The sequence below is a fragment of the Falco naumanni genome, chromosome 12, assembly GCF_017639655.2.
Source record: "Falco naumanni isolate bFalNau1 chromosome 12, bFalNau1.pat, whole genome shotgun sequence".
Taxonomy (NCBI): domain Eukaryota; kingdom Metazoa; phylum Chordata; class Aves; order Falconiformes; family Falconidae; genus Falco; species Falco naumanni.
In genome coordinates this window covers 2,112,774-2,138,516 of record NC_054065.1, presented here as the reverse complement: position 1 = coordinate 2,138,516, position 25,743 = coordinate 2,112,774, and the positions used below count along the sequence as shown (strand labels likewise).

At 36.8% G+C, this 25,743-nt stretch overlaps 1 protein-coding gene across 8 annotated transcripts in view; it reads right to left on the bottom strand.

The window, feature by feature from the left end:
* The window catches only part of EML6 (EMAP like 6), a 120,094-nt gene that overhangs the window by 76,353 nt on the left and 17,998 nt on the right, over window positions 1-25,743 (bottom strand). For all 8 annotated transcript variants that reach the window (XR_005830298.1, XR_005830299.1, XM_040611380.1 and 5 more), the window contains exons 2-3: window positions 7,368-7,527; window positions 1,340-1,438 (exon numbers count right to left, since the gene is read on the bottom strand). Coding sequence is in view for 6 of the 8 variants with exons in the window: in XM_040611380.1 (XP_040467314.1) it covers window positions 1,340-1,438; window positions 7,368-7,527 (259 nt within the window). In the remaining 2 variants the exon portion in view is untranslated. The remainder of the gene's footprint in view (window positions 1-1,339; window positions 1,439-7,367; window positions 7,528-25,743) is intronic.

The window sequence follows — 25,743 nt, the reverse complement described above, 5'->3', positions numbered from 1 at the left end:
TAAATTACTTCAGGAAATGTATGTCTGTAGAGAAAGACAATGGGACATTTTGCTTCTGATATACTTAACAGCTAGCTTACCCATCGTTCATTTTATACACGAGGAAGCAACGCCTTCCTGCAAACTACTTGTTTTCTTTATAAAGATATTATCATCAGGATTTACAATAGTTCAAGTACTATTTTGTTTAAATCTTGTTAGAACACAGAAGATACTTCAACTCCAGAAATGCTTTATGATGCTTGCATGCTAAATCATCAGAATTTGTGCCCTAATTAGATATGCATTCTTTCCCACTCCCTCTTCAGTGCAAAATCTCCTTTTTGTGGTTGTGAAACTCTACTGGGACTAAGATCTTAGTACTTCTTGCCTGTCCTGGAGTCTTCCGCTAATTCAGAACCTGATCTTGTACCTACTGAGGTCAGTAGCAAAACTTCCACTGATGTAACTTGGAAGTGAATCAGTTCTGAAAGAGAAATTCGAATAAGGACAAAGATTCTGTTCTGTTGTGAACACTGTAAGTAAAAATTAACTACCAGATTGATTGAGATGACACAGAAGATGCAAATAGACTGCATGTATGCACAAACTGTAAAGAAGGGTTTAGTCTGTTGCTTTGCATATATAAATACTCCATCACATGTAGTAAAACATTATGCTATTTCAATATTATAACATTCTAACATGCTATAATATCATAATATGGATAAAAGAAAAATTGTCAGAACATGTCCTTAATTTATTTTAATGTTTGCATCCTAGTGCTTATATATATTGGGGAGGTATTCCACTTGTGCTAAACCTGTTAAACATTTCCTAATCCTGAATAATATTCCAAACTCAAACCTGTTCAGTTCTCCTATTTATTGAGTTTATGATCCTTTACCTGAAGTTAATAGATATAAAAGGAATATTTATCCTAATTGTGTTTCTTCTACAGGTAACTCTCTTAAGCAAAATAAAAGAGAGAATTAAACTTTCCCTCGGGATAAACTGTCTTTTTGACATATTCAGAAGGAACATTATCTGTGTCCATTGATATAGCATTTCACAGCTCATGTAAAGAGCACTAAATCGTCCTAATCAGTGTGCAATTACAAAGTACTTCCTCCCTAGGCTTACTAGTCAGCTCAAGGATCCATCATGCGCCTCAGTTACTAACACAGTGCTGCATGCTATGTCTGGCATAATGAGAATAAATAAATACCTTGTTCAGTATTTTAAAAGCCAGGTAGAATGATCAAAATTATCTTTGCATTAACCTAATGCAAACAAAAATTATTTTAATAAAACTTTTGCAACTCCCAGAAAAAATTCAGTAAATCCTTCATACAATTACCCTGTCTGAATGGCCTGTGGCTGTTGCCAGTAGTTTTCCTCTCTTCCAGTCCCAAATACACACTGTATTTTTGGCATCCAGTCCCACTGAAGCTAAACGCTAAGGAAAAAAAATAGTAATCCAGTTAACAGAAAACCAACTCCAAAATCACTTTACTGTATTTCAGATTATTAGGTGTACAAACTGATTTTCCCACATGTGACTTGGGTTTGAACTACATCGCAAAGGCACCATCATGATACTCGCGCTTAACATTTACTCCCTGTAGAAAGTACTGAAATGTCTCATCTTTTCTAAAAAATCAGATCATTGATTTCAGGTTACCAATGTTTCAAGTACAATCCTTATAATGAAATACTTGAAGTGTTTGTTTCAGGTACACACCATTCTAGCATTTGATTTATTAATCTCACAATAAAAGTGAAGGGGAAATAGAAGCCCTCTTATTTCCAAATACAATTTTGTTCATTATGCTCATTTTGTTGACCTTTCGAATCAGAACTGGATATACTTTTAATAGTTGCCTTTTACATAGCTTAGTATATCAAACCAATTAAAATAACTTAAATTATTAATTAACCACCAAAGTAACTAAAATTATTGAAATTATTAATTAATCATCAATTAAGATAACTAATAATTCTAACACTTATAAATCTCAATAATGCAAGAAAGAAAAAGGATAAAATAAAATGGAAGGGAAAATCTGCAACATACCCAGATGACCAACGGTTATTGTGAAGGTTGTAGACTTTTTCCCTTCCAGTGACTGCACTAATTATGTCCAACTTTATATTATTTCCAGGATTTCTTATTAGGTGAGAAAGCTTTGACTGCAGATCAGGGATGTTACAACTGGGTGTTGTGATCTGTACCAAAGACCAAGCTAGTGCCAAATGTACATAACTGCAAGTGTACATAATGGATGTGATACCAATGCATGTGGATAGGGGTATGTAATGGATATGTCCAACATGCATTAGCTAAAAGGAATATGCCTGAGTAACTTGCACCTTGGGAAGAGGCGAGGCTGTTTTCATGGGAAACAATCTTGCAGCTCAGTAGCATGACTTCTTAAAAACAGCCAGATCTGTTGTGTCCACACTGCCTATCCCTTGTTCTCATTGTCCTGTCTAATAACTTCTTATCATAAGGAATTAACAGTCCAACTGAAACTTCTATGCATTTTGCTCTGTTATAGGAAAGCCTGCACTTCAAGAACATGCAATAAATGAAACCTTTCTATTTGCCTCAAAGATCAGCAGATGAACCATCTGGTCCAAAGGGACATACGCTTCAGAGATCAGATTGACCAGATCCTTTCCCTCAAGATTTGCTTCAAGAACATGACTTGCAAAGTGAATCTCTTCAACTGGATTTCCTTGAACTAAATGTCCGCTATTTTTTGGCTCAAATTTTCAATAGGCAAATTGTTTACAGTCTAGAGATGTCTATGATAATCCAAAAGACTGAGCTGGCAAAGAAAACAAGCATAATTACCAGCGATTCCTCTGAAATGCTATATTAGAAAAAATACTAATTGCAGTAAGGCTATCAACTACTGTACAACTGAGAGAATAAATCATTATTCATAAAGAAACAGAAGGTTCTGGTTTTCATTCTGTAGCAAAATAATTCAGAGACCAGGTACTCCATGCCTTTCCACACCATTTTAAAGTGTAAAAACATAGTGTTCGTCTTCCTTCTTAGGCCAGCCACTACACCAAAAGGCTCTGGTTTAAATGCAGTAGGCCCACATGCATCCTTCACTGCCTTCTTAACAGTTACAGTTCCTTTATTTCAGAGCAATGAAATGTATCTTTTTTGACTGGTTTCATGGGAGTTGACAACATGCGTTATGCCTAATATAATACCTGAACTCTGCCTAGTGAATAATGCATAACCCAACCAATATCTTACCAGCAAATGTACTAAGCAACATGGTATTAATGAAAAGAAAAAAATAAAACCCAAAACCCCACCAAACCAACAAAAAACCCCAAAAACCTAATTACAGATTCATGCCACAAATTTCTCTGAGCCCAGCCTACTTTTATGTTGTCATTCATTGAAATAAAAATACTCAAGGTCTTGTAAAACCAAACTGCGTGAGAATCTACTGCAAGAACTTGCAAGACACCAAATAATTGGAAGATTTGATTATGATACATTAACGCAAAATCTGCCCGAAGACTCACCATATGTGAGTTTTTGAAATGGCAGATAAAGGTAGGTTCAAAATCTGGAGTTCTATCTCAGATGTGTACTGAATATCTACATTTAACCAAAGATAACATGCTTGATTATCAGATGTGTGGTCATGAAGGAAAAAGAAAATCAAATATGGGAAAGAAACCTGCTCCTGCCAGTTACCAACACAGAAACATTTACTTTCAGAAAAGACTGTTGTAGCAGAAGTCTTACTTGTCCTTGAGCAATCTACACCTAGCCAGGGGCTTGGATGTACTGATCAAAACACAGGATATTTTTCACGGAACCTTCACCGATTCCAACTTTTTCTCACCTCTTTTATACTCTCCCTCTTCACCATGGAAACCATGGCAGTACTTACAGTATCTTTTAGATTCATAATGTGAACAACAGCAGATCTGAACTGTAACTACCAGTCAGGAAATTACCATTAGTTGGGTAGATGGACAGTGAAAGTACTAGGGGAAATTAGGAAATATTTTATATTTTCTTTTAACATAGGTCTACTGAGGAAGATCTCCTGCTGGCAGAAAAGTGATAAATGCAGAATTTCCTTTTTGGTTGGAACACCCTTTTAAGTCCTCCTTCTGGAAGAGAAGTTGACAGAATTATGTTTAGAGTATTCACAGAACTACCAGAAGAAAATATCTGCCAAGTAGTTTACGCACATAATTAAACAATTATTTTTAAATCTACACAGATTTAGAAGATTGGCTAAAGAAGCTTACTGCTACCTAATGCCAAATTTGGAAGTGTATGTATGTATTATGGCAGTGCCCTCCTCACTTCATTTAAAAAAAAAAAAGTATTATTTTTAGAAAGCACACAAAAGGGCTCATCTAGAATAACTCAGACCAGAAATTGAACTGTGCAGTATTGGTGAAATACTTCAATATAAAAGACATCAGCCTTGTAGGTAATTCTGTGAAGGGTAGGTATTAGTAATTTAAGGAGAAACTGCAATTAATTCCCGATTCAACAAAAGATGTTTTTAATCATAGGCAAACTGACAGCTATTCATTAAACATTTGACCAAAGTGCAGCTTGCCTCCCATCAAATGTCACCTCCTGACCATACAAAAAAAGCCCCCCCCCCAAAAAAAAGTATTTTCAAATAGCAACATTTCTGCAAGATATTCAGCTCCCATCAGTACTTTTAAAATACAGTAATAATTACACGTAACGTACAAAATGGAAAATTTACTCAAAATATATCTGTTTCCAAATGTAAAGCCATATTGAAGGTACATAAAATAAAGGAAGCATATAAGCTATCCCTTCATTTAAGCTGCATATTGATCTTCATATAGTATAAAAAAATAACAAACCCTGTTTACTCTCCGTTAGCCAGTTTGTGGTAAATTATGCCAGGCAAGCACCGCAGAAACTACTATGCTGTCTCCAGGCAGGGTCAGCTGAAGTCCAGCAGGGAGTAATATTTCAGAACTAATTCATTTGAATGCCTGAAACAGACACCCTAGAGTTTCTGGTACAAGCATAGCTAATTAGCTTGGCTAAAATATAGACGCAGTGTCACTATTTTGAGATCCACACTAAGTCCACATTCTGGAGCTGTGTGGTGCTCAACACAGCAGCTACCCTTGGAACTAGAAGCTGTGCACAGCAGTGGGAGGAAGCCAAGCTGACCATAGGGATCCAGCTCAGGTAGAGAAGCAGAATTATCTGGGCTTTTCCTCAGTCCACTTTTATTTAGAAAGTGGACAGCCGACAGAGGTAGCAGAGAAAAGAATACATTCCTTATTGCATCTATACCTTACATGACTTGAATTTATTTGTGGTTTGGGACTAAAATACCAATCTTTCTTGGACATTAATAGATAATCAATATGAAATAAAGATATGCATTAGAAGGAAAGGTGTAAGCAATGTATGGAGTCTGTTTTGCCCTGTCACAAGATGCCAGCTCTCTTGGGTGTGCTGACTAAATAAACTGGAACTGCTAGCAGCTCTGAATTCCAAATACTCAACGTCTTTCTACCATGCCCTTTGATTTTGGCTCAGCACAGCAGCTTCTTCTGCAAAGCCAGAAAGAGCAGCAAAAAGCCAAGATACATTATCCATATTTATGTTTTCCAGCATTGGTCTTGCTCCAGATATAAAAGCGTCCCATGCAAATTTTTATTTCCCGAACAAACCGCAACTTCTCCAGCATTTCCAGAAACAGAACGTTACTGTTCTGCAAGGTCAACACCACAGAAAGTTCAGTTTTAAATTACAGCACAGCACCCAGCAGGATTTTCAGAAGAGCCTCCACCTTTAATTCATACTGACCAGGCTCTTCTGTGAGGCTTTATTCCCATTAGGTGCTTAAATAAGTTTATCTACCAGTCTTACAAAGTTCAGAATAAGCAAAAAATGTAAAAACAGGTATTTCTGAACATGCAATATCTTAAAAAATATAATAGCATTAGAAATTAGAAATTAGTTGATTTGAAGGTTTTCTCATCAGATTTTTTTATTCCACAATTCCCAGAAACACCTTTTTCTTTAATTATAATTGGCACAGGAGATTTCAGAGGAAATGGCTTTACTTTTAAGAAAACTGGAGGAAGATATTTGAAAACTGGGCTTAAAATAGAAAGCTAGTTCCAATTTTTAATGGGGAAATGCCATCCATACTGCTGTTCAGTAATTCAAGTTACCCAATGCTTTTTAAAGGCGTTCAAGGCAATTGCTCATGTTGGTGTCCTTCATTTCAGACTAATCTTTAAACTGAAAATACACAAGATAATGCCCGCCCCCCCCCCCCCCAAGTACTTTTGTTTCCTGTGAGAATACATTTTATGCATTGCACAGCCTTCAGAGTAAAAAGTGAAAGCACTGTGGGGTCAGTGGAAGAGTAGCTAGGCACATGATAATAACACACTTCTCAATAGACAGCTAACCATCTAGCACGGCTGTTCTAAGAAAATCATCTAAAGGCAGTTCCACCCTATTGGGATGTAAATCTGAGGTACACAAGCAAATACAAAAAACAATCAGGATCTGTGCAAGAATCCAGGTATCAGCTAATCTAAGCATTCCAAAAAATACTTCAGCAACCATCTATGAAGTATGACCACAGCATTACAGCAGAAAGCTCATTTGGATATCAATAACAACAAAATTGCACAGATAAGTATCTATAAAACTATGAATGTGAAATATTTCTCAGGTTTATGTGAATCGTAGCTCTATTGTCCTCCTACTTCACTCACAACTGAATGCTTTAAACAGTTTGCCTCTGCGTGTGTGTATGTGTGTGGAAATCAACGTGCTTAGCTGTGAATAGCCCACCATTTACTTATATTTTCAATTTTGTCTCAAAATATCTTATAATCTAATCACATTGTACAAAGCCACACACTCTGTGTCCTAACCCCATTATTCAATTAAATTGACCGCACACCCCAGCCAACGAGCTCTCCTAGCAGTGAGATCGCTGGAGCTCCGCTGCCAAAAAAGCTGCAGGATTGTGAGAACTTTGCCAGGAACTGATCTCTTTGTACAGGTGACAAGTATGTGGTGGAGGTATTACATTTGAGCCAGAGGGCCGTTTCTTCTCTGGATATTTGTCCAGCACCCAATCCCTCTACATCATGATTTTTGCCTCAGAAATATCATCTTTGAAGGAGTTATGTTTACAGTCCTTGCATTAAAAAATTAATTGTAATAGGACTTTCAGTGCTACAGCCATACAGCTACCTAAACATAAAATACTTTAATGGGCATATCTTCTAGAATCAGAAATCAAACTAAATTCAAAGAGAAATAAGATTTCACGGAGAAATTTCACAGAGAAATAAGATATACAAACCTGGCCATCTGAATCGAAAGCTAAGCAGGCAACTCCATGTGTATGTGCATCCTTAAGAACAGACACAGTCTGTACACGGTAGGAATCCCAGATGCAAATGTAAGGGTCCTTCCCAACCTGCCCTGTAGCTACCAAAGTTTTATCCGGGTGAACTGCAAGGCTGAAATAGAACACAGTTGGTTATAATACACTTTCTGGATCAGTAAAGTAGTATAAAATGTAAAAATCAGATTAAAAAGTAATATTTTTTTTAATTCTCAAAAACTATGAGATCCTTTTGATTTATTGAAATGATCACACCAACTGTCTTCAAAACTCAGTTTATCCCATTATTTTCCTAATATGTTTTACGTAGACCAACTTGACTAGTGCTGAATACAATTTATCACATAATAATATTTTAACTAGAAAACTTAAGGAAAACATAACCAGAATTTTTTTGAATACTTTTGACTGATAAGCTGAATGAATACACAGGCTTTTATCTTAGTCTTTCATAGCTTTATGAAGTCAGTGGATCATTTTGTACAATTTATTCCCCTTTCACACATCAGCTCAAATATTCTGAAATATGGACCAGTGGCTGTTTAATGAATATTTTTCACTATGCAAAACACATGCAAGAAATGCTCTTATCTTTACATGTTTAAAGGTAGTAGCCTCAGAAGAGACAGAGAAATAAATTGTTTCTCCTACATTTGAAGAACAATGATCTGTATTTTAAGATCTACTTGAAGTTACTGCTGTCTACGGAGAGATAAAATTTACTGTAACCATTAGTTTACCTCATTTTCTCTAACAACCAATTAGAAACAGTACTTTGCACAAGAACTTTCACATCAAGCACTATTTCCACTACTTAAATCCAAGAAAGGTGCCAATGTTTCAGAAACTGTTTCCTGGTTTTCAGCTATTAACTCCACTACCATTCAGAAGACTTGTTTTGGCCAACTCTTTCTTATACATTTATTAAACATATTAAACACTCAACTTTTTTATTCTGTGTAGTATTTGTACAGAGATCTGTTACTGCAAGCTGCACTCTAATGCTGGCTCTATTAGCAGAAGCAAACTAGATTTCTGTTCACAATCTCTCATACATGAAAATCTCCACAGGCAGCCCACACTATCCTCTCTCACCCCTGCCTAAGTATGAACACTAGTATTGACTTCCATTTTGTTGTGTTGGGAGCATTTCTCCTAGATTACATACATTTTCTGGAACCGAGCAGTAGCATCATTTTAAAAAAAATAAATTCCATTTTGCTCATCACACATACCAGATTTTCACTGTAACACAAAAGACGAAAGGCCACTAATTAGCAAACCTCATTGCACATTAACATGAGGAATGCAGGCTATCAGTAGTGACACAGTACCAGAAGCTGTTGTTTGCAATTATTCTGAGCTATTATGAAGCTACTCTTCAACCCTTGAGGTATTCTCTTTGCCAAAACCCAGAGGATCTAGTTTGAAAAAATCTAACTTGGGGATTTTATTAATAAAAAACCCTCCCTAAAGTAATATGAATACAAAGACAGTTTTACACTATTATCCAGGAAACAAATTTGAACAATGTCTGAGTACGTGAGCTACAGATGGAATAAGGAAAAATATCCTATTAATAAACTGACATTCAACAGATTGCTTGGGGAAGCTGAATATGTCTTCTATCCCAGGAATAGATAATTCTAATTATTAAGAAGAATTCATCAAAAAAGTTAAGGAAGTGTCACAAACATAGGTACTCAGTTTTTCATGTTAAAGAACAATTCATGCAAAGAGAACAATTTCAGCACAATGCCCAGTAAAATTGTCTTATCTGCTCCTGCACTTGTGCATTCCTCCTTTCTTTTATAGGATTGGATTCTACATTACAACTGCGTGTCAACTAGTTCACCTCAATTCTAAACCTATAAGGGGAATAAAGGATGACTCCACCACACTTAAGCTGTGATACCTATAATTAAGTCAGAATACTTTTCCTCAATGCTAAGAACCAGATGGAAAAGATTAATTGGGCTCATCTATCGCACTGCTAGAACAGAACTGCAGCTTAATTACATCTACCACTGTTTTGCACAGTTCAGTTTTCACATACTAGAACTTCCTATTTTATGTTTTGTATTTCCATTCCAGGATACCATGTTAAAAACAAGAACACATTTCCTACAACGTAAATACACCTGTACTTAATGTATCTGTTATTTCTTTTATTGTTTTTGATGCATGAAGTCAACTAGTGGGGGAACTAAAATTAGGAACTAATATCAATTTTTGGCACCTAAATAAGAAGTCTGATTTTTCAGAACCGCTAAGGACATTCATCTCTTGCTAACAGCCTTTACAATGCACTATAACTGCCTACGTTCAGTCTGGCTGTTAGATAACCAAGCATTTATTTTTGGCAGACAGAACAGTGGGTTACAGAGTAAGGAAAAGGAGTCCAATTTCAAGAACAAATCTTGGTGATGATTTGAAACCCGTATATGATTTAAGTATCTGTTGTGTGTTAAAATATAAAAAGTATATGTACACCTATAAAATATATCCTGCTGCATGGGTCACTTCCTGTCTTCGGACCGTTAGATTTCCTGCTGGCACAGGTTTTGGGACCTTCCCTGCCTTTTAAAATTAATATGAACTTCAATGCTTGTGTTTTGAACTGTTAGGTGCATTTATTCAACCTTTCTAAGCAAACATCCTCTCCTGTATCTATACCATTTATAATGATACCACATCACCATTTGTGCCACGGGAAGATACTGAAATACTATGGTATTAGTGCAGTATGAACAGATTATTAGAAAAGATTAAGCATTAAAACAACATAAATTTATGATATAGAAAAATATTATTAGGGAATTACTTCCTGTTCTTCCCAACAGGAAGATCATCTAGAAACAAAAGTATTTATCATGCAACCAGACATTCTTCTGCAAGTCACAGGCAACAGGTCTGCAGATTAGCTGTTCAAGATGCATTATTGTACAACAGAGCTGTTCGACTAAACTGAATGCCTGGACCACTGAAGACTTAACACCTCTGAGTAAGCTACGAATTTCTTCACTCCCACACCCCCTACCACACAATGGTACCTCCCCGTGCCTGTACTCCCTTGCTTGCTCATCCGCTAGTGTCTGCCCAGTCTTCTCAGGGTATGTACATTTGCAGACCTGTTCTCAGCTTAGAGAATACCTAACAGTTCCAGTAGCCAATAACAAAAATAAATAAAATGGGAAAATAAAATCAAGACTTACACCTTAAAATCAGCATTTCTCTTAAATATAATTTGCATAGTTCTTGTGCTTTTCCCATAAGCAAACCACAAATTACACTAGCAAAGGGTTTACTGTCAATGAGCATTGAGAGAAGGGCTGCTCCAAGGGGAAAGAAGCAGAAAACCAAGGGCAGCCTTGCTGACCAGGATGTAGTCCCACAAGCTCTAAGCAGGAAGGGCAGAAGAAATTTCACAAGAAACTTTGTCCCTGCTTTCCAGGTTTGTGGGAAAAGGAAGCGGATGCTCTCTTGCTAAAGAGTTGGGGTGGAAACAAGAGAGGATAAAAGTAGCAGCAGTTGCTGCTGGCACTGCTGGCTGGTAGTGGCAGCCACTTCCCCATAGACTCGACCCTCTCTCTGTGGCAACAGTTAACAGGAGCAGATGCACATGTAGAATAAGAAGCAGAGATAACTGCTTTGGAAATGTATGTTCCCTTCCTTCCAGGGAAGGTTAAAGCAAGCAAGGGGATTCCTGGCAGTCTGCTCTTCTGGGCAGCTGAATGCTTTTGTGTATGCATAAAGCTAACTGTGAATACCAAAGCCACTCTAATATGTTTGCAAAAAATGTCTTTTAAGTACCTTGATAGGCACTTCTCTTAAGCCAACAATCCATTTAAGATGAACCAATAAACTTTAGGTAATATTTTAACATTACACTTCATTAATAAAAAGCTCTGTTAGGAAGAAGAGATTTCAGGGAACATTTCCTTTTCCTTCCCGTCCAAGATCAACAATCATGAATCCAGCATCCAAGGCTGGAACCCTGTTAATTTAGGATAATTAAAGATGCCAGTCGTGTTCCAGCAGGGTCTGATGAAATGCTTTATAAAAGTCATTAGTGGATCCATCTGGTCTGGGGGCCCTGCCAGATGGTAAACTCTTACTACCTCCGCAATTTCTGTTGCAATAACATTCCGCTCCAAGATTTTCTTTCTCTTTTATAACCACATGAGAACTTCAAGGCACTGAAAGTATTTGTTTCTTGTCTATAAGTCTTTTTTCTGCAACAGGTTCTATACGCTTATGTATATATAATACAGATTTAAAGTTTAAAACAGACGGAGCTAAGTAGAAAAGTTTAGATATGGAATGCAAGCTACTTCAAATAGTTGAATATTACATTGAATATTAAATTGTAATTTCTGTATTTAATTTGTTCCCAAACTGTGGATAAAACAACTTTTTCTTCATAAAGCACACAGTCAAGGAACCAGAGAATTACAGATGGTAGAAAGAATAGATGACTGGGAAGAACAAAAAAGAGATGAGGGAACAGATGACGGTTGAGGAAGAGAAGTTTCAAGGAGATAAGAGAAGGCTCAGGGTGGATTTAATGACAGTCTTCCAGAACATCAAAAGCAGTTACAGGGAAGGCGGAGTACCCTTTTCACAAGGATGCACGGTGAGACGACAAAAGGTAAGAGACTCAAGTTGCTTCATGGGAAATTCTGTCTGGATACAAGAAAAGCATTCTTCGCCACAAGAAGAATTGAAGATTGGAATAGTTTGCCCAGAGAAGTGGCACAATCTCCCCCATTGGAACAGATTCAAGACTTACTTGGCTTGACAGGACCCTGGATAACCTAATCTAAGGCTGTGCTCTCAAGAGAAAGGTGGTCTGGATGATCTCCAGAGGCCCCTTCCAAACTAAACTTTTCTATGATTCCAAATTTTGAGTGTGTAATTTTTCATGGTTTGTTTTGTATTAATGAATGCTGTATTAAATTGAATCTTTTTATAACCATCCTATTAACTATCCTTTGGTGAGCATAAATCAAGCAAATACACTTTTCATACAAACTAAACCTAGGTTTCCAGAATGCCCCACTTGACAAACAAGAACTGCTTTTTGAAAGAGGAAGCAAACCCCTGGAGTTCTGGATCCAGTCAATGCAGACCGTTATTGACAATCACCGCGTTAGATGGACTTGTATCCACCTCTTGACAATGCAAGTCATTCCCAGCGCTAGGGCTGTTGTGCACCCTAAAGCTGCGCGCCAATTTGATGCTGTTCTAAAATAACTCTAGATAGTTAGAAACAGATAAATTATTCCCTACTTCAAATCCATCCTGTTTTAAATTTGGGATAACTTTCATGTTTAGACAAACTTTTACAGAATTATGCCGTTTTATGTAACACAGTGCTATACAATGATAATGAAGACTTGGGGAGAAATGTGAGGTAAATTTAAAATCAAATTCCATAGCAATTTAGATACTGTCTGTATATGTTAATTTTCTTCAGAAATTAATGAAAGAATTAATGCTTTCTTGCTCAAAACCTGCTACAAACCCTACTGTTTTGCAGAACAAACATAGCAGTCTTTCCTCAGAATTTAGGCCAAACTTGTAGCGAAGTACTCGGGGCACTGACTGCACTGTGCTTGAATGACGGACAGATAAATAACACAACTATGATTTTCTTTTCTCTGCAGCAAAAAAATATCTCTGAAGAAAGAATATTTCCAAGAAGCTCCAAACTTGCCCCTTAACAGGCCATTACGTGCCAGTAGGTATTTTCTACTTTGCTGCCTCCTTCAGCTCCGCACTTAGTTCTCAGTGCAGAAACAAGTGACACTTTCAAGATCCTGAGAGACCAGCAGGCATGTCTGAAGACCAGGGAACTTTTCAGCTACATTTCACTGCTCATGTGGTGCTAAGGACAGAGCTGTCTTCACATGTCAGCAAAGAACACAAAGACTCTTTCAGAAATTCCTCATTTCACAGAACAAAATTAATTTCTTTCCTCAGCTGTTGGGGCCAAAGGGAAGACTGTAATGCACTGTACAGACAGAGCGTATTACGAGCAAAGTAAGGCAAGACGCAGCCTGATCCCCATTTCTGAATATAACACCAAACATAATGAAGCCTAATGAAAAGGAGCAATGGAATAAAGATCAGCAGTTAAATGGAAGCAAATGTGGGGGCCTGCAGGAGCAAGGGAACAAGAGAAAGGAAAGGGGAGTGAGGAAAAGGGAAGTGGAACAAGGCAAGAACAAAGCAACCTGCACAAACCCCACTAGATCATGCTGTAAAAACAAAAAGGAGTGTTGACAAGAAAACTCCAGGAATTTGACAGGCTTATTCTGAATATCATCTCCTCCCAGATTACTTCTGAAACATAAACACCACAACTATTATTTGAGGAAAATCAGTCTCTTAATAATGAAAGTGATGGCTACTACATGCACATACACAGCTCCCAAATTTTGCTCTTCCAGTGCAAGGCAGTGACCCCGACATGCAGTAAAGAGCTGGCGGGCAGACCACACACCAGGATAACCAATTATATCTGGCACATTCCATAGTGCAGGTGACAGGCTATGCGAGTGCGCTGCAGGTCTCACTGCCAGAACAGACAACAGTGACCTGGTAGCTCTGATGCACACAGAGACTGCGTGTGTATAACAGTTAACGCACACACCCATACAAATGACTTACTTTTTACACATGTGAACATATAGCTGCAATAACACTTTTAAATTTACAAAATATTGCCACACACTTGTTGCAAACAACTCAAGTACAGAACATGTTTGTCCTGAAAAAATAAGAATATAAATATTGATGGAAACACCACTGGGTAAGGGCAATGACAAAATCTTAGTTTACTGGCTTGATTTTCATACGGTAATATCTTGCTTATATATATATATATATATATATATCACAGAACAGCATATGGCTACAGAAATATGTTTTTAAGATCATCTGGCAAGTAAGGCACTTTTTAGGTCTACGTTCTTACTAACTATTCCACTACTTGCTTTTCCCTTCCATCTTCCCTGTGTAGGAAGAAGAGTGATACAGCTAGGGGTTCGAGCACTTATTTGTCATTCTGCACTGGCTTCCTACCTAGAACAAGTCATTACAGGCTAACTTTCTCAGCAGCAATTTCTGAATTTGGTGGCCTGCCTCAGACAGCTACCATCTGTTTGTCAGAGGAAGTAAACACCTACAGTTCTGAATGAAGTCAATGCAGACTGTGATTGAAAATCACTGGTTTAGGCTTGGTGCTCACAACTGGTCTTGGTCACAAACTGAGTCTTAAGTTTAATCATTTATGAGGTGGATGTTCGGCTCAGCTGGGCTTGATGCAGGTCTTTGAAGCACACACAGTAATAGCTGTTGTTATGCTAAAGTATAATAGTTGTTGTTATGCTAAAGTATACTTACAGTGTCCTGGAAATGCAAGGGGCATTTTGACAAGGATTTTATTTCTGTTTTCCAGAACTCACGTCGGGGGGGAGCAAAATGGTGACAAAAGCATGCAAAGTTATAACCATTCCTGCCACTCTAAAATTACTCCTCTTTGTCTTTGGGGAAATTACTGCTGAGCTGCTCCCTGTGCCAGTGTTTCTTATTCAAGCCTACGGAGTTATTCCACCACATTTCAATAACGTTTGTTCAGCTGCTCAGTGCTTATTAGAAGTCTTGACAGATCAGGCCCAAAAGGCTGTGTAAGCAACCTAGCAGAACATGGAATTTGTGATTGCACTGCAGAGCTACAAAGGGTCACAGTGTCAGTCCAGATTTAAAGACTAAATTGCTTTTCATCAAATGATTAAGATTTCCCCAACAACAGAAGGGAAAAGAAGCAAGAGAATACAAACTCTTTAAAATGTAATGTTTTGAGCAGAACTATTCTGCGCTGTAATTAAAGCCAGCTCCAATTTACACTCATGCACCTGTACACAGAGGAAAATTGGGCAGGTTCAATAAAAGGGAATGGCACTGCAGCACAGTGGTTCCTCATCACACACGGCTGCAGTAACACAAAGGTCACACGGTTCTCTAAGGACATATTTTTCTCATGCATATTTACATCACATATATCTCATGTATGTTCTGCAACTCTAAGCTTCTGCCAGTGAAAAGGAGTCCTAGATTTTATCCAACGCCCATTTAGTGACATTGAAAGCTAAGTATAAACAACAGTTGATGTCTTCATGTGGTTTTTGAGCAACAAGTGATCAGAAAAATAGACAGTATTTCATATTAGCTGCACTGCACCAAACAGAACCCACTGTGCAATTCTGAAATTAAACTACCATATAGCAGTTTTCCCCTTCAGCTTTCACTGAGTGCACAGAGTTTCCATTTGAGTCCAATCATATTTGCATTCACAATGCTGATTGCAGCATGCTGCAACATGTGAAAATAACCCCCAAAATGACACAACTATGACATTCCCAGAACTTTTCATATGTCGCATGGTGTGAGTATTTTTTCAAGAAAGACCTAAAGCTATAAAGCTATACTGGAAAGAGAGGGCCTTGGCCCATGCTGAGAGAAGTATGGAGATACTGCTAAACAAACATGAGCTGGAAAAAGTTGCATTGATGTGCGAGGTTTAGCCAGAACAGCTATAGTACTTTTTCTGGTCTGAAATAAAACTTACTGGGGTTTTTGGTTGGTTTTTTTTGGTTGGGTTTTTTTTTTGGTGTAGAAACAGAGCAGGAAACTACCAAAGCCATAAATTAGAAAGGAGAGGGAACAGGCTTTTCAGATACCTGAAGAATTTCTGGATAACCTCTTCCTGCATGGCCTCATTCTTTGCTCTGCTTGAAAATTATAGGTATGTAAGTCTGAAAATCATAGCAATCACTAAAAAATGGTTACAAGACTGTAAAGACTTTGGCCAAAGAATGAGTAAATAAATACCCAAGACAGATATATGTGGCACTTCTTGACTTAAGCATTGTGATTTGACAAAATCAGTAAGACAGAGCTGAATCAAATCAATTGTAAAGAAGAACATGCTACAATTGGAGACCAAAAATGGAGGGTCAGGAGAGAGGGAAGACTTTCAGTTCAGCATTTCATTTGCCCCCTACCCTATTTCGTTCAATTTTTATGATAGTTAAATGGACAATGTATAATGTTTTGCAATAAAATGCATAGTAAAACATCAAGTAGATATTTGGTCTATGATGTTGAGATAAAAACAGTAACATAAATGATATCAGGTTATTTTTCAATACATGAAAAACTAATTACACACAGCTGTAAATTTAGTATTGCTCAACAGAAACTAGAAAAAGTTTCATGTTCATCTAGTATAAAGAATTTTAAAGCCACTCTGAACACTGTGGTTGAAAATGCAATTTACACATCAGATAAAATTTTTAAGTTAAGAAATCACAGCCACTGTCACATGCTGTAGCCTCCTTTATTTCCTGTGTTCACCCTATTTCAGTCTGACTGTGTTGAAATACCAGATTCAAAGTGCAGTCAAAACAGATGACGTGAACTGTGCACTGCTACTAGTAATCAAACTCCTTATTTTTCTGATTTCATCACACTCTAGGGCTGAAACAACTGGACTGAACGGAGCTGTGCCTTTTCTCCCAAATGCAGACATGTGACCATAATTCAGGCAAAAAGATTAAGCCAGCAGCTCTAAAACTGGTGGTCACAATGAACAGCAAATATCTGTGTGATAATTAATTGCCCATAGAATGATGATGTCAATCAAGTTGTACTAGTGCTGCTGCAGATGGGTCCTATTCCTGACAGCACTGCTGAAGGTATTCCTTCCAGAGGCTAATTCAGTAATTAACTGCTTTGGGATTTCCTGGGTCTACTCTGTTTTTTGTATAGCTAACAACCGGCAGTGAATATAGGGGTTAAGTATGCAGATCACCCAAGACACAATCCAAGTCAAAATGTTTGCAGAAACACCTGAGAAAAAGGAGAGAGGAAACAGAAAGAAAATCATGGAAAAAGGACAGATAAATAGATATAGCTAACAAAAGGAGGAATCAAGATGGACTTACAAAATCAATAAAATATAGAAGACTATATAAAAACAAAATATAAAATATATTGAAATTAAATATAAATATATAATACATAAAATATAAAAATCTTTTTTAAAGGATATAAAAATAAATATAAAAAGCCCAGAGAACAACAGTCAAGGAGAAATAGGAAATACTGTTGAGACCACAGAAAAAAACAGCCAGTGTCATAACTTTTCTGGATCACTCCCACTTTAATTTTAAGAGATTTCATCTCATCATCCCATCTCACCCTGAGTATTCACATCTATGACAATCTGTATGATCTGACAAAACTCATAGGCTCCTGCTAAAAAATTCACATGGGATAACAATATTGTTTGTATAGGTTTGCCTTTAACTGATAAGCAGAAGTGGGAAACTGTTCTTACCTGAAGTACGATGAACGCATGGTGTTACAGATGCATCCTGCTTAGGCGTTCTTCTAACAATAACGCTGTCATACAACATTTTGAGTTTAAGCACTTTAACGGAAAGAAGTAGAGAACAGCAAGAGCTTGATTCAATAATATGTCAAACGAATGCACGCAGAGCTGCATTCAGTCAGTCAGAAGCAGATGATGATTCTTTTTACACAGAACGTCTACAGATGTCTACAGAAATGATAAATGTGGTGACACTAAACGTGGCTGGAGAAAAAAAGATTAATTTTTAGGTGCCCTGAACTATGGGGAGTTTTCAGTGCTACTAAGAATGGATTTTCTTCCTTTGAACACTGCCAGCTGACATTTCTTGGCCTTGCATTTCTGTGAGATGGTAAGACTAGAAATTTTGTTACTTTTCAAAAATATAGCACTGTACTCTGGATCATCAGATCACAGTGAGGGAGATAAAAAAATTTCCTGTGGTGGAGATTAGATTTAAGTTTACTTTTGTACTTTCTGAATGACAACTATCCATATTCTGCAGCCAGTTATCCCTCCATAAGCTAAGCGACCTCTAGGTATAATGAAGAGCAGAATCTTGCACAGTACACAGGAACTGGAAGTATCTACATTAGCCAACTGCTGCAAAAAGCAGCTAATCTTTGTTGATCATGCTGTAGTAGAAACTTCTGTTTTTTCAAGTTCAGCAGGTGAAGTAGAGGTGAAAGACACAGCTGAGAAAAATGTGTGCTTAACTGCTTTAGAAAATCCTCAAGGACAGAATATAAAGACATTAGAAAAAGCTAAAATTCAAGTCCACATAAATTTGATATCACAGAATTCATTCTACAGTCAAGGTCTTTTCCCCACTGGAATCTCTAGCACCTGAGACACAGACATTACACACTAAGCATAGTTAAGGTGTTCACTTTGCCAAGTGGAGGTTTTCCGATGTCTAGGTAAAGCAAGATAATTTTGAAGTCTTACACTGAAATAAAAACCTTATTAATCAAAAGTAATCAAAGGATACAATTTCAACAGAAATCTGGCTCATAGCACTGCCTGCAGTAATCGAAAATGTTTCCAAAGCTCAGTTGCTCAAACTGAAGCATGGTATGTGTTTTGCTTCACCTGTGAAAATATGCCTACATATGGCCAACTCACATGTCTTAGAAAATCACCATCAAGACATCTATTTGCTAGTGGAATTCTCTGAAGATCTCGGACACAGGCACCAAGACTTCAGCTGTGATTGCTCCATCTCTGACTGTTACACTAGATGCAGGAACTGGGAACAGGGAGACTGGAGGTGAAAATGTCTTAAGATGTTAGAGTTCTTGAAACTAGCAGCAACAGAAATCTGTGGGACTACCAAGGTCCATTTCTTCTCAGAAACTGGAAGTGAACTCAAAATTTCTCCGGCTCCACATTACAGCTGCCAACTAGATGGAAGTTTACTAGCACAGGGTTTATCTCACCTCCTTCTAGCTGTTCATCACAGAGAGGCACTGTGAAGGTTAAAGGATTGTGAAAGCCTATGTAAAAGATAACAAAACAGATGTACAGTTAGCTTAGTGCCTCCCTCTTCATCACAGTAATAAAGGAAGCAGCCTTTCTTCCTGAAGGCAGTACATATAAATATATCCACTACAAACAAGGGCAGATACCAAATATATCTGTAAAGTTATTTCTTCACAAACTGAAGGTAAATGGTGATTTTATTTAGGCCATATAACCTGTGGCCTTTGTCAATCTGAGAACCGTAACTCAAAGTATTTCAATAAACTGACATTTTTCCAAATTTACTTAAAAGTCAGATTCTGCCAAGTTTTTCTTAGTTATATTTTAGGCTACTGGCTAACAGAAACAAACCTAACACTGACATATTTCACTGAGACGTACATTTCCTATTAAAACAACTAAAAATACCGTAAGAACTAGATAAACACATTGAAAGCCCTTAAAAATCTTGCTTCACTCAACATGTACAAACATTGATTTTATCTTTACAGAAATCACTAAGATAGTATGAAAATATTACCCTTTGCCGTAGCAGTGTAAAACCCAAAACTATGCGATTTAAACAAATTTATCTCACACCTATATCTGGTGAAAGACAGAAATTCACTTATGTCATTTTTAAAACTGAACTGTATAGAAAAATTATAATCAGGAAGGTAGGTTTCTTTTCATTTTCTTATGTCTTTCCTGATTCATTGCTCATTTTTATGTGTTAGAATAATTCTATGATGCTTAATATTCAAATAAACTTTGTATGGTTACTAAAAAAAAATTTAATTATTCCACTTCTAATTTGTTTTTAACCCTTAGTATTTTCTTTTGATAGTATTATTTCCTTTAAGTCATTTACTGCCATGTTATGTAAGTACTTTTCATGCTTTTCTAAAAAAAAGAGAGAAACCAAGGAGAAAAAGTAAATGGCTTTACTAGTTACTCAGTACGTCAAGTTCACTGTAGACAGGTGGTCCATACAAAAGCAGACTGCCTGAGGAGCCAGAAAGTCCATTAGAAAGTCAATTATATTATTCCATCAACCCACTGTCTAACCAAGGAAAAGAAAGAAGCAGCTTCAGCTGTAAATGTTTATACTAATTACACAAATCAAAGTAAAATCTTTCTTTGCTATTGCCTTTTGGAATCCCACAGAAGACTGTATAAGCTCCAACAATGTTTTTTGTTTTCCAGGGTAATGTGGGCATGAGCAGTGCTTTCAGATGAGACACTGCAGTTCAGCAGGTCTAGAAAATCAAATTACTTTTTAGACTTCTATGATATAAAAGTTTATCCTTGAGATTATAATTCCAAAAATCAGGAGTTAATACTAACATAAACATAGTATTTTAACGATATTCAGGAAGAACATGTGATAACTGTTTGAAAGCATATCAGGACTATGTATATGTGCATAATAACATATATACAACATAAAGAGTACGCACACGCAAGTCACTATGCAGTCTGTATCTAAGAAAGCCCATTGTATGTAGTCTGGGTGCTGTATAAAAGACATCCCTTGTCTCTGCCACCGAGATTCACCAGCTCCTCTGCTACAGATGACAGCAGAATCTACTTCTCCCAAATGTCTCTGACCTAACACAGGGAGGCACCATAAATTAGTATTGCTAAAAGCAATAGAGATGATGGGTAAGAAAGTTCAAAAAGGCTCAAGCTGTCTACCTTAATGACAATTAAAATTCTCTAAATTCTTATATCATGTGGACAGCCTCATACTTCACCAGAACAAATCAAAGAACTGAATAAGAGTGACTAGTACCTCTTCTCAAGAAACAAAGCAAATGTATTATTTGGCACTGGATTCATAAATGTGGAATTCCATAAAGGAGAAGTATATACCAGGTATAAGTTGTCTTAATACATCCCAAGCTTCATATGCAACACTAGAAAAACTATATACAGATTTCATTCTTCATTAGCTTCAGAACAGAAACGTATGACAGCAAATACAACTTCTACAAGTGAAATAAATCGAAAAGCTGTTTTACCAATAACTGTTTATACAATCATAACTTTTTACATGCATATTAAAATCTAATTTAAGATTTTAATACAATAAATCCACCTAATTCAAATTACTGCATCTACAGGGTCTACGGGATATATCATAGATACAGCATACTCAGGGTATAGCTTTCAAAATGTTGTGTGGCAAAACAGCTTCTGAGCTGATTTGGGTATTCATGTGTTGTGTTCTCAGTATAGGCAAATAGATCAAATGGGAAGCAGATGTATTTTAAGCAATGGTACATTGGAGGAATTCCCAGATTCGCTACTGAAAGAATAATAAAACTAAGGATAAGTTTGCCCTTTTTGAGTTCCGTGCTAGTGGTACCTAAGCTAGCTAGTTTAAAATATCTCCAGGAACATTATACTCTGCAGTACTAATATACTTGCAGTTCAGCCAAAAATACAGCCATGAATATTTACTGATTACATTTGTATTTTTGAAAGCAAAAGATTAATACATCTGACTGATGTATGACACATTATCCACATTCTTCTCTTTCTGGCAAAAATATCAGACTAGTTGAGAAACAACTAGATTTTTAATATGTTAATTTGTTCAATGCATTTTGCATAAACTTGATTTCATTTTTATATTATGCAGGCAGCTGGAATAAGTAAAAAAAGATCTGTAATCAACTCAGAATTTTAAAAAAATTGTAAGCCAAAGTTTTATTTCATATTCATGATTAAAATATTAAAATTATATACTTTGGGTTTTATGATCTCATAGCAAAGTCATAAATATATTTAGAAACGTTTGCATTTTTACTTTGGAAATGAGCTTCACAACCTGACTGGAACACACCTTTTAAAAAAAAAAAAAGTTTCGTGTCTTTTTTTTCACATAGCATTAGATAAATATATATTTTTTTCATTTAATTCAAAAATGACTGAAATGATTGTATTTAAGTCTAATAATACTAAAATTATCCTATTTGGCTGAAAATATGGCTCACTGGACCTTTTTTTAAAACAGATTTTAAACTATACATGATGGCCTAACAACATAAAAACAAGGAGGTGCTCCACATTTAAGATAAAGATTCGAAACTAAAAGCAAAAAACAGATGAGCAATAGCACTATGTATCAAATGCTAATACATGGGATTCTGCTAAGCAAATCCCTGAAAAGGCCCAAGTCTGCTCTCCTGAAATCTGGGTTTGTGATCTTGCTTAATTTCCTCACTGCTGTCTTTCAGGATCCTCAATACCTTGGTAGTTGCTGCAGCCAAGTCTGCTCCTGACCTTGACATCCCTGACCAGTTCTTGTTTGTAAATATGAGGTCCAACAGGATGTCACCCCTTGTTAGTTTCTTGACCACAACAAAATAAATCTGTAATTTGGTTATATTATAAGCATCAAGAACAAACCTAAATAACCCTTCTGGTGCAGTTCAACAATATTAAACAAAAAAACCCAAACCTGAAGATTGCCATACATTTTTCCAACAATTCCTCATTTAAAAACCATCATCATATCTATATAGTAGGCTTAGAAAGAGGCCCCTTTTAAGTTTTCCTTTAATCTCTTTACAGATAATGCATGCATTTGAGTCACAGTTCCTCCTAGCCAGATGGAAATAGCTTGTTACATACAAAGATAATCTCTTTTAGGTTTCATTTGAGTATTTTGAAAACAATCCTCAAAAGAAACAAGGTCCCTTCTTCAGGAGAAACACTTCTATTGATGAACAAGGTAAACATGTCACTAGTTTCTGGTGCACAACTGAATGTAAGCAACATACACTGAAACTGCAAGAAACTACGGGCACGCACAGAAAATAAAAATATTAACAAACAGGGAATATGTGCCATTATTTCTGTGTTTTACACTAGCCTGGATAGCTTGGACAGAACGGTTCAGCCACTGAAGTGTGGGAGAGATTAATACCAAAAGTTTCTGCAACACTCTTCTGGGAAAGCCATCCTTCCTGGAAATCTGCATAACGGTACTGCAGGCAATTTTCAGGGATACGTGCAATTGTGTTATGTTCGTATGAGGGCAAAGAAGAGGAAAAGATTACACTTTGATGGGCTTTATTTTACTTACTTCTACAAATGCAAAAATATCTAGATGTGTAGCACAATCCTGAGAGCTTCTACAAGTGACCAAGTTTTAATTGTCAGTTCTGTACCCAACTTGGCTTGTTGTACCTCCAGGACCTCTAGTACTGCAGCCTGATGGAAGTCTGCTACCACCCTAGCATTCCACCAAGAAAGGGTCTTCAATAGCAATTTCCTGATTTACTTTTATTATTCAGAGCTGGATATTTAATCGCCAAGCCCTCAGCGTAAACCGTGTTAATAGCTATGTCTATACTAGCAAATAAACCACTGCCAGAACATGGATTCATCACTGACCCGCTGCGATCTGTGTCACTGAAACTGCAGCAGTTTTGGCCCATGGCATTTAGTGCTTTCCCATACAATGCCTGAACAAGGTTTGGAAGAAAAAACGTGTCACGGACATTTCCTGTGATCTGGTTGCTGTCACCTCTTTTGAGGAAGCAAACCAGGCTAGTGTGTGGATGCAAGCTGTACCATGCTATTTGTTCTCAAGGCTGGAGAACCAAACGCCTCACCTCTTTTTTACAAGCGGTCAGCTGCCCCTTGACCCAACAGCACTCTCTTGTGTTAGGAAAATTACAAACGGAACCTCATTTTAGAGAAAGAAATAGATCCTGATTTACACAGCTAAGAGTTAACTCTCACAGATCTGGTGAAACAATGTAGATTTGTAACAAATTATTGTTTACCCAAGGGGTATCCTCTTATGTTGACTAGAAGGAACTATAACATAAATATTTAGATTAACACAGAAGAGTGAAAATAGATACTTTTTTTTTTTTTTTTTTTTTTAAAAAGGATCTAATCTTGCAAGCTGAACAGAACTAAAAGAAAACACAGCAAGGAAACTTTCCACATACTTGTCAAAAAACGTCTCTGAGTTAGTGTAGAGAAGAGAGACCTTTAGCCAGCCTTTAGGGAGGTGACTTCGGTCATCAGTCAAAGCAGATTGTTGCAGCTGTGTGGGAGTTTAATTGATAACTATGAAGTCATCTCCCTAAAGGCTAGCCAGAAGCACTCATTTTTATTCACTGTCACAAAGTTTTATTCACAAAGTTAAGCTTTCTTTTTACAACAATGTAAGAAGTATAATAAATTTGAGAAAAAAAGGGAAAAAATATTAAATCAAGGGAAGCATACTTTAAAATATAAATGAAGACTAATCAAGAAAAATAAAGATTACATATCTAACAAGAAAATTATGTTCAAAACTTATGATATGCTGCCAAGTTTTTCTATGAACTAAATATGTCAGGGCTTTTTTACTGGTTTCTGAAACAGCTGATCAAAGACACATGCTAAAATTTTCAAAATAAGATTGGTAAAATATGTTGGCATATTGTATGAACAATTGAGTCTGGGAAGTCCCACACCCGTGAGCAATCCAAGAACAAAATAGGAGAGAGACAAATGTACTTCAGTTACAGTTCCATCGACGCTATTCTACATGGGGTGGTGGATGCCAAGGGAAACAGGAAACTTGTTCTACCTAACTGACTCAATGGAGACAGAAGAAACACTGAAGTACAACATGTTAGAATGAGTATGCTAACATTCCCACGGGAATAATCAGTACAGAAGATAACTGGAAATGGCACGTGAAACACCATGATCTGTCTTCAGAAAGAAACGAAGAGCTAAAAATCCCCATGATCTTCTGAGCAGAATGTAATCGCTTAGGCTCTTGCCTTAAAATTATGTTGAAATAGAGTGAAGCTCTTCTATCTGTGATTTGGAGAGTATGTATGCTATTACCAATAAACTAGATTTGGACACATCATTATAAAAGCCAGTAGATCAATCCACAAAGAACTAATATGGTTGTGACTATCACTTTTTTTGGTGCCTATCACTTTTTTTTTTTTTTTTTTTTTTTAATTTCTATCACATACCACAACCAAAAAAACCCCTCCTGTCACACTGCAGGAGCTTATTTTTTACTGGTAACGTTTCCTAGGAGCCTAAAATTCTGTCACAACTCAGAAAAGTCTCAGATTTGCCAGTATTGAACATCTCTATTTAGTTCCAACTGCTTAAAAATTCCAGGTTGAAGTCCAGTACATTCCTGAATTGAATGAAGGGACAGCATCACTACTACCACCAGGACAGAAGTGTCTAGAAGTTAAAGGAGTAATCTGGGGCAGCCACAATCAGTATGATTTCATTGTCAAGAGTTCTAACACTATTGATCTGAAATTATGGTGAAATGGACTTTTTGGAAAGCTGAAGGGAAGCTCATTCCCTAATTTGTTGCTGTATGAACACACATCTTTCTGGGAGAGACATATTCCTGTTTACCCAGGGGTAACTCATAAT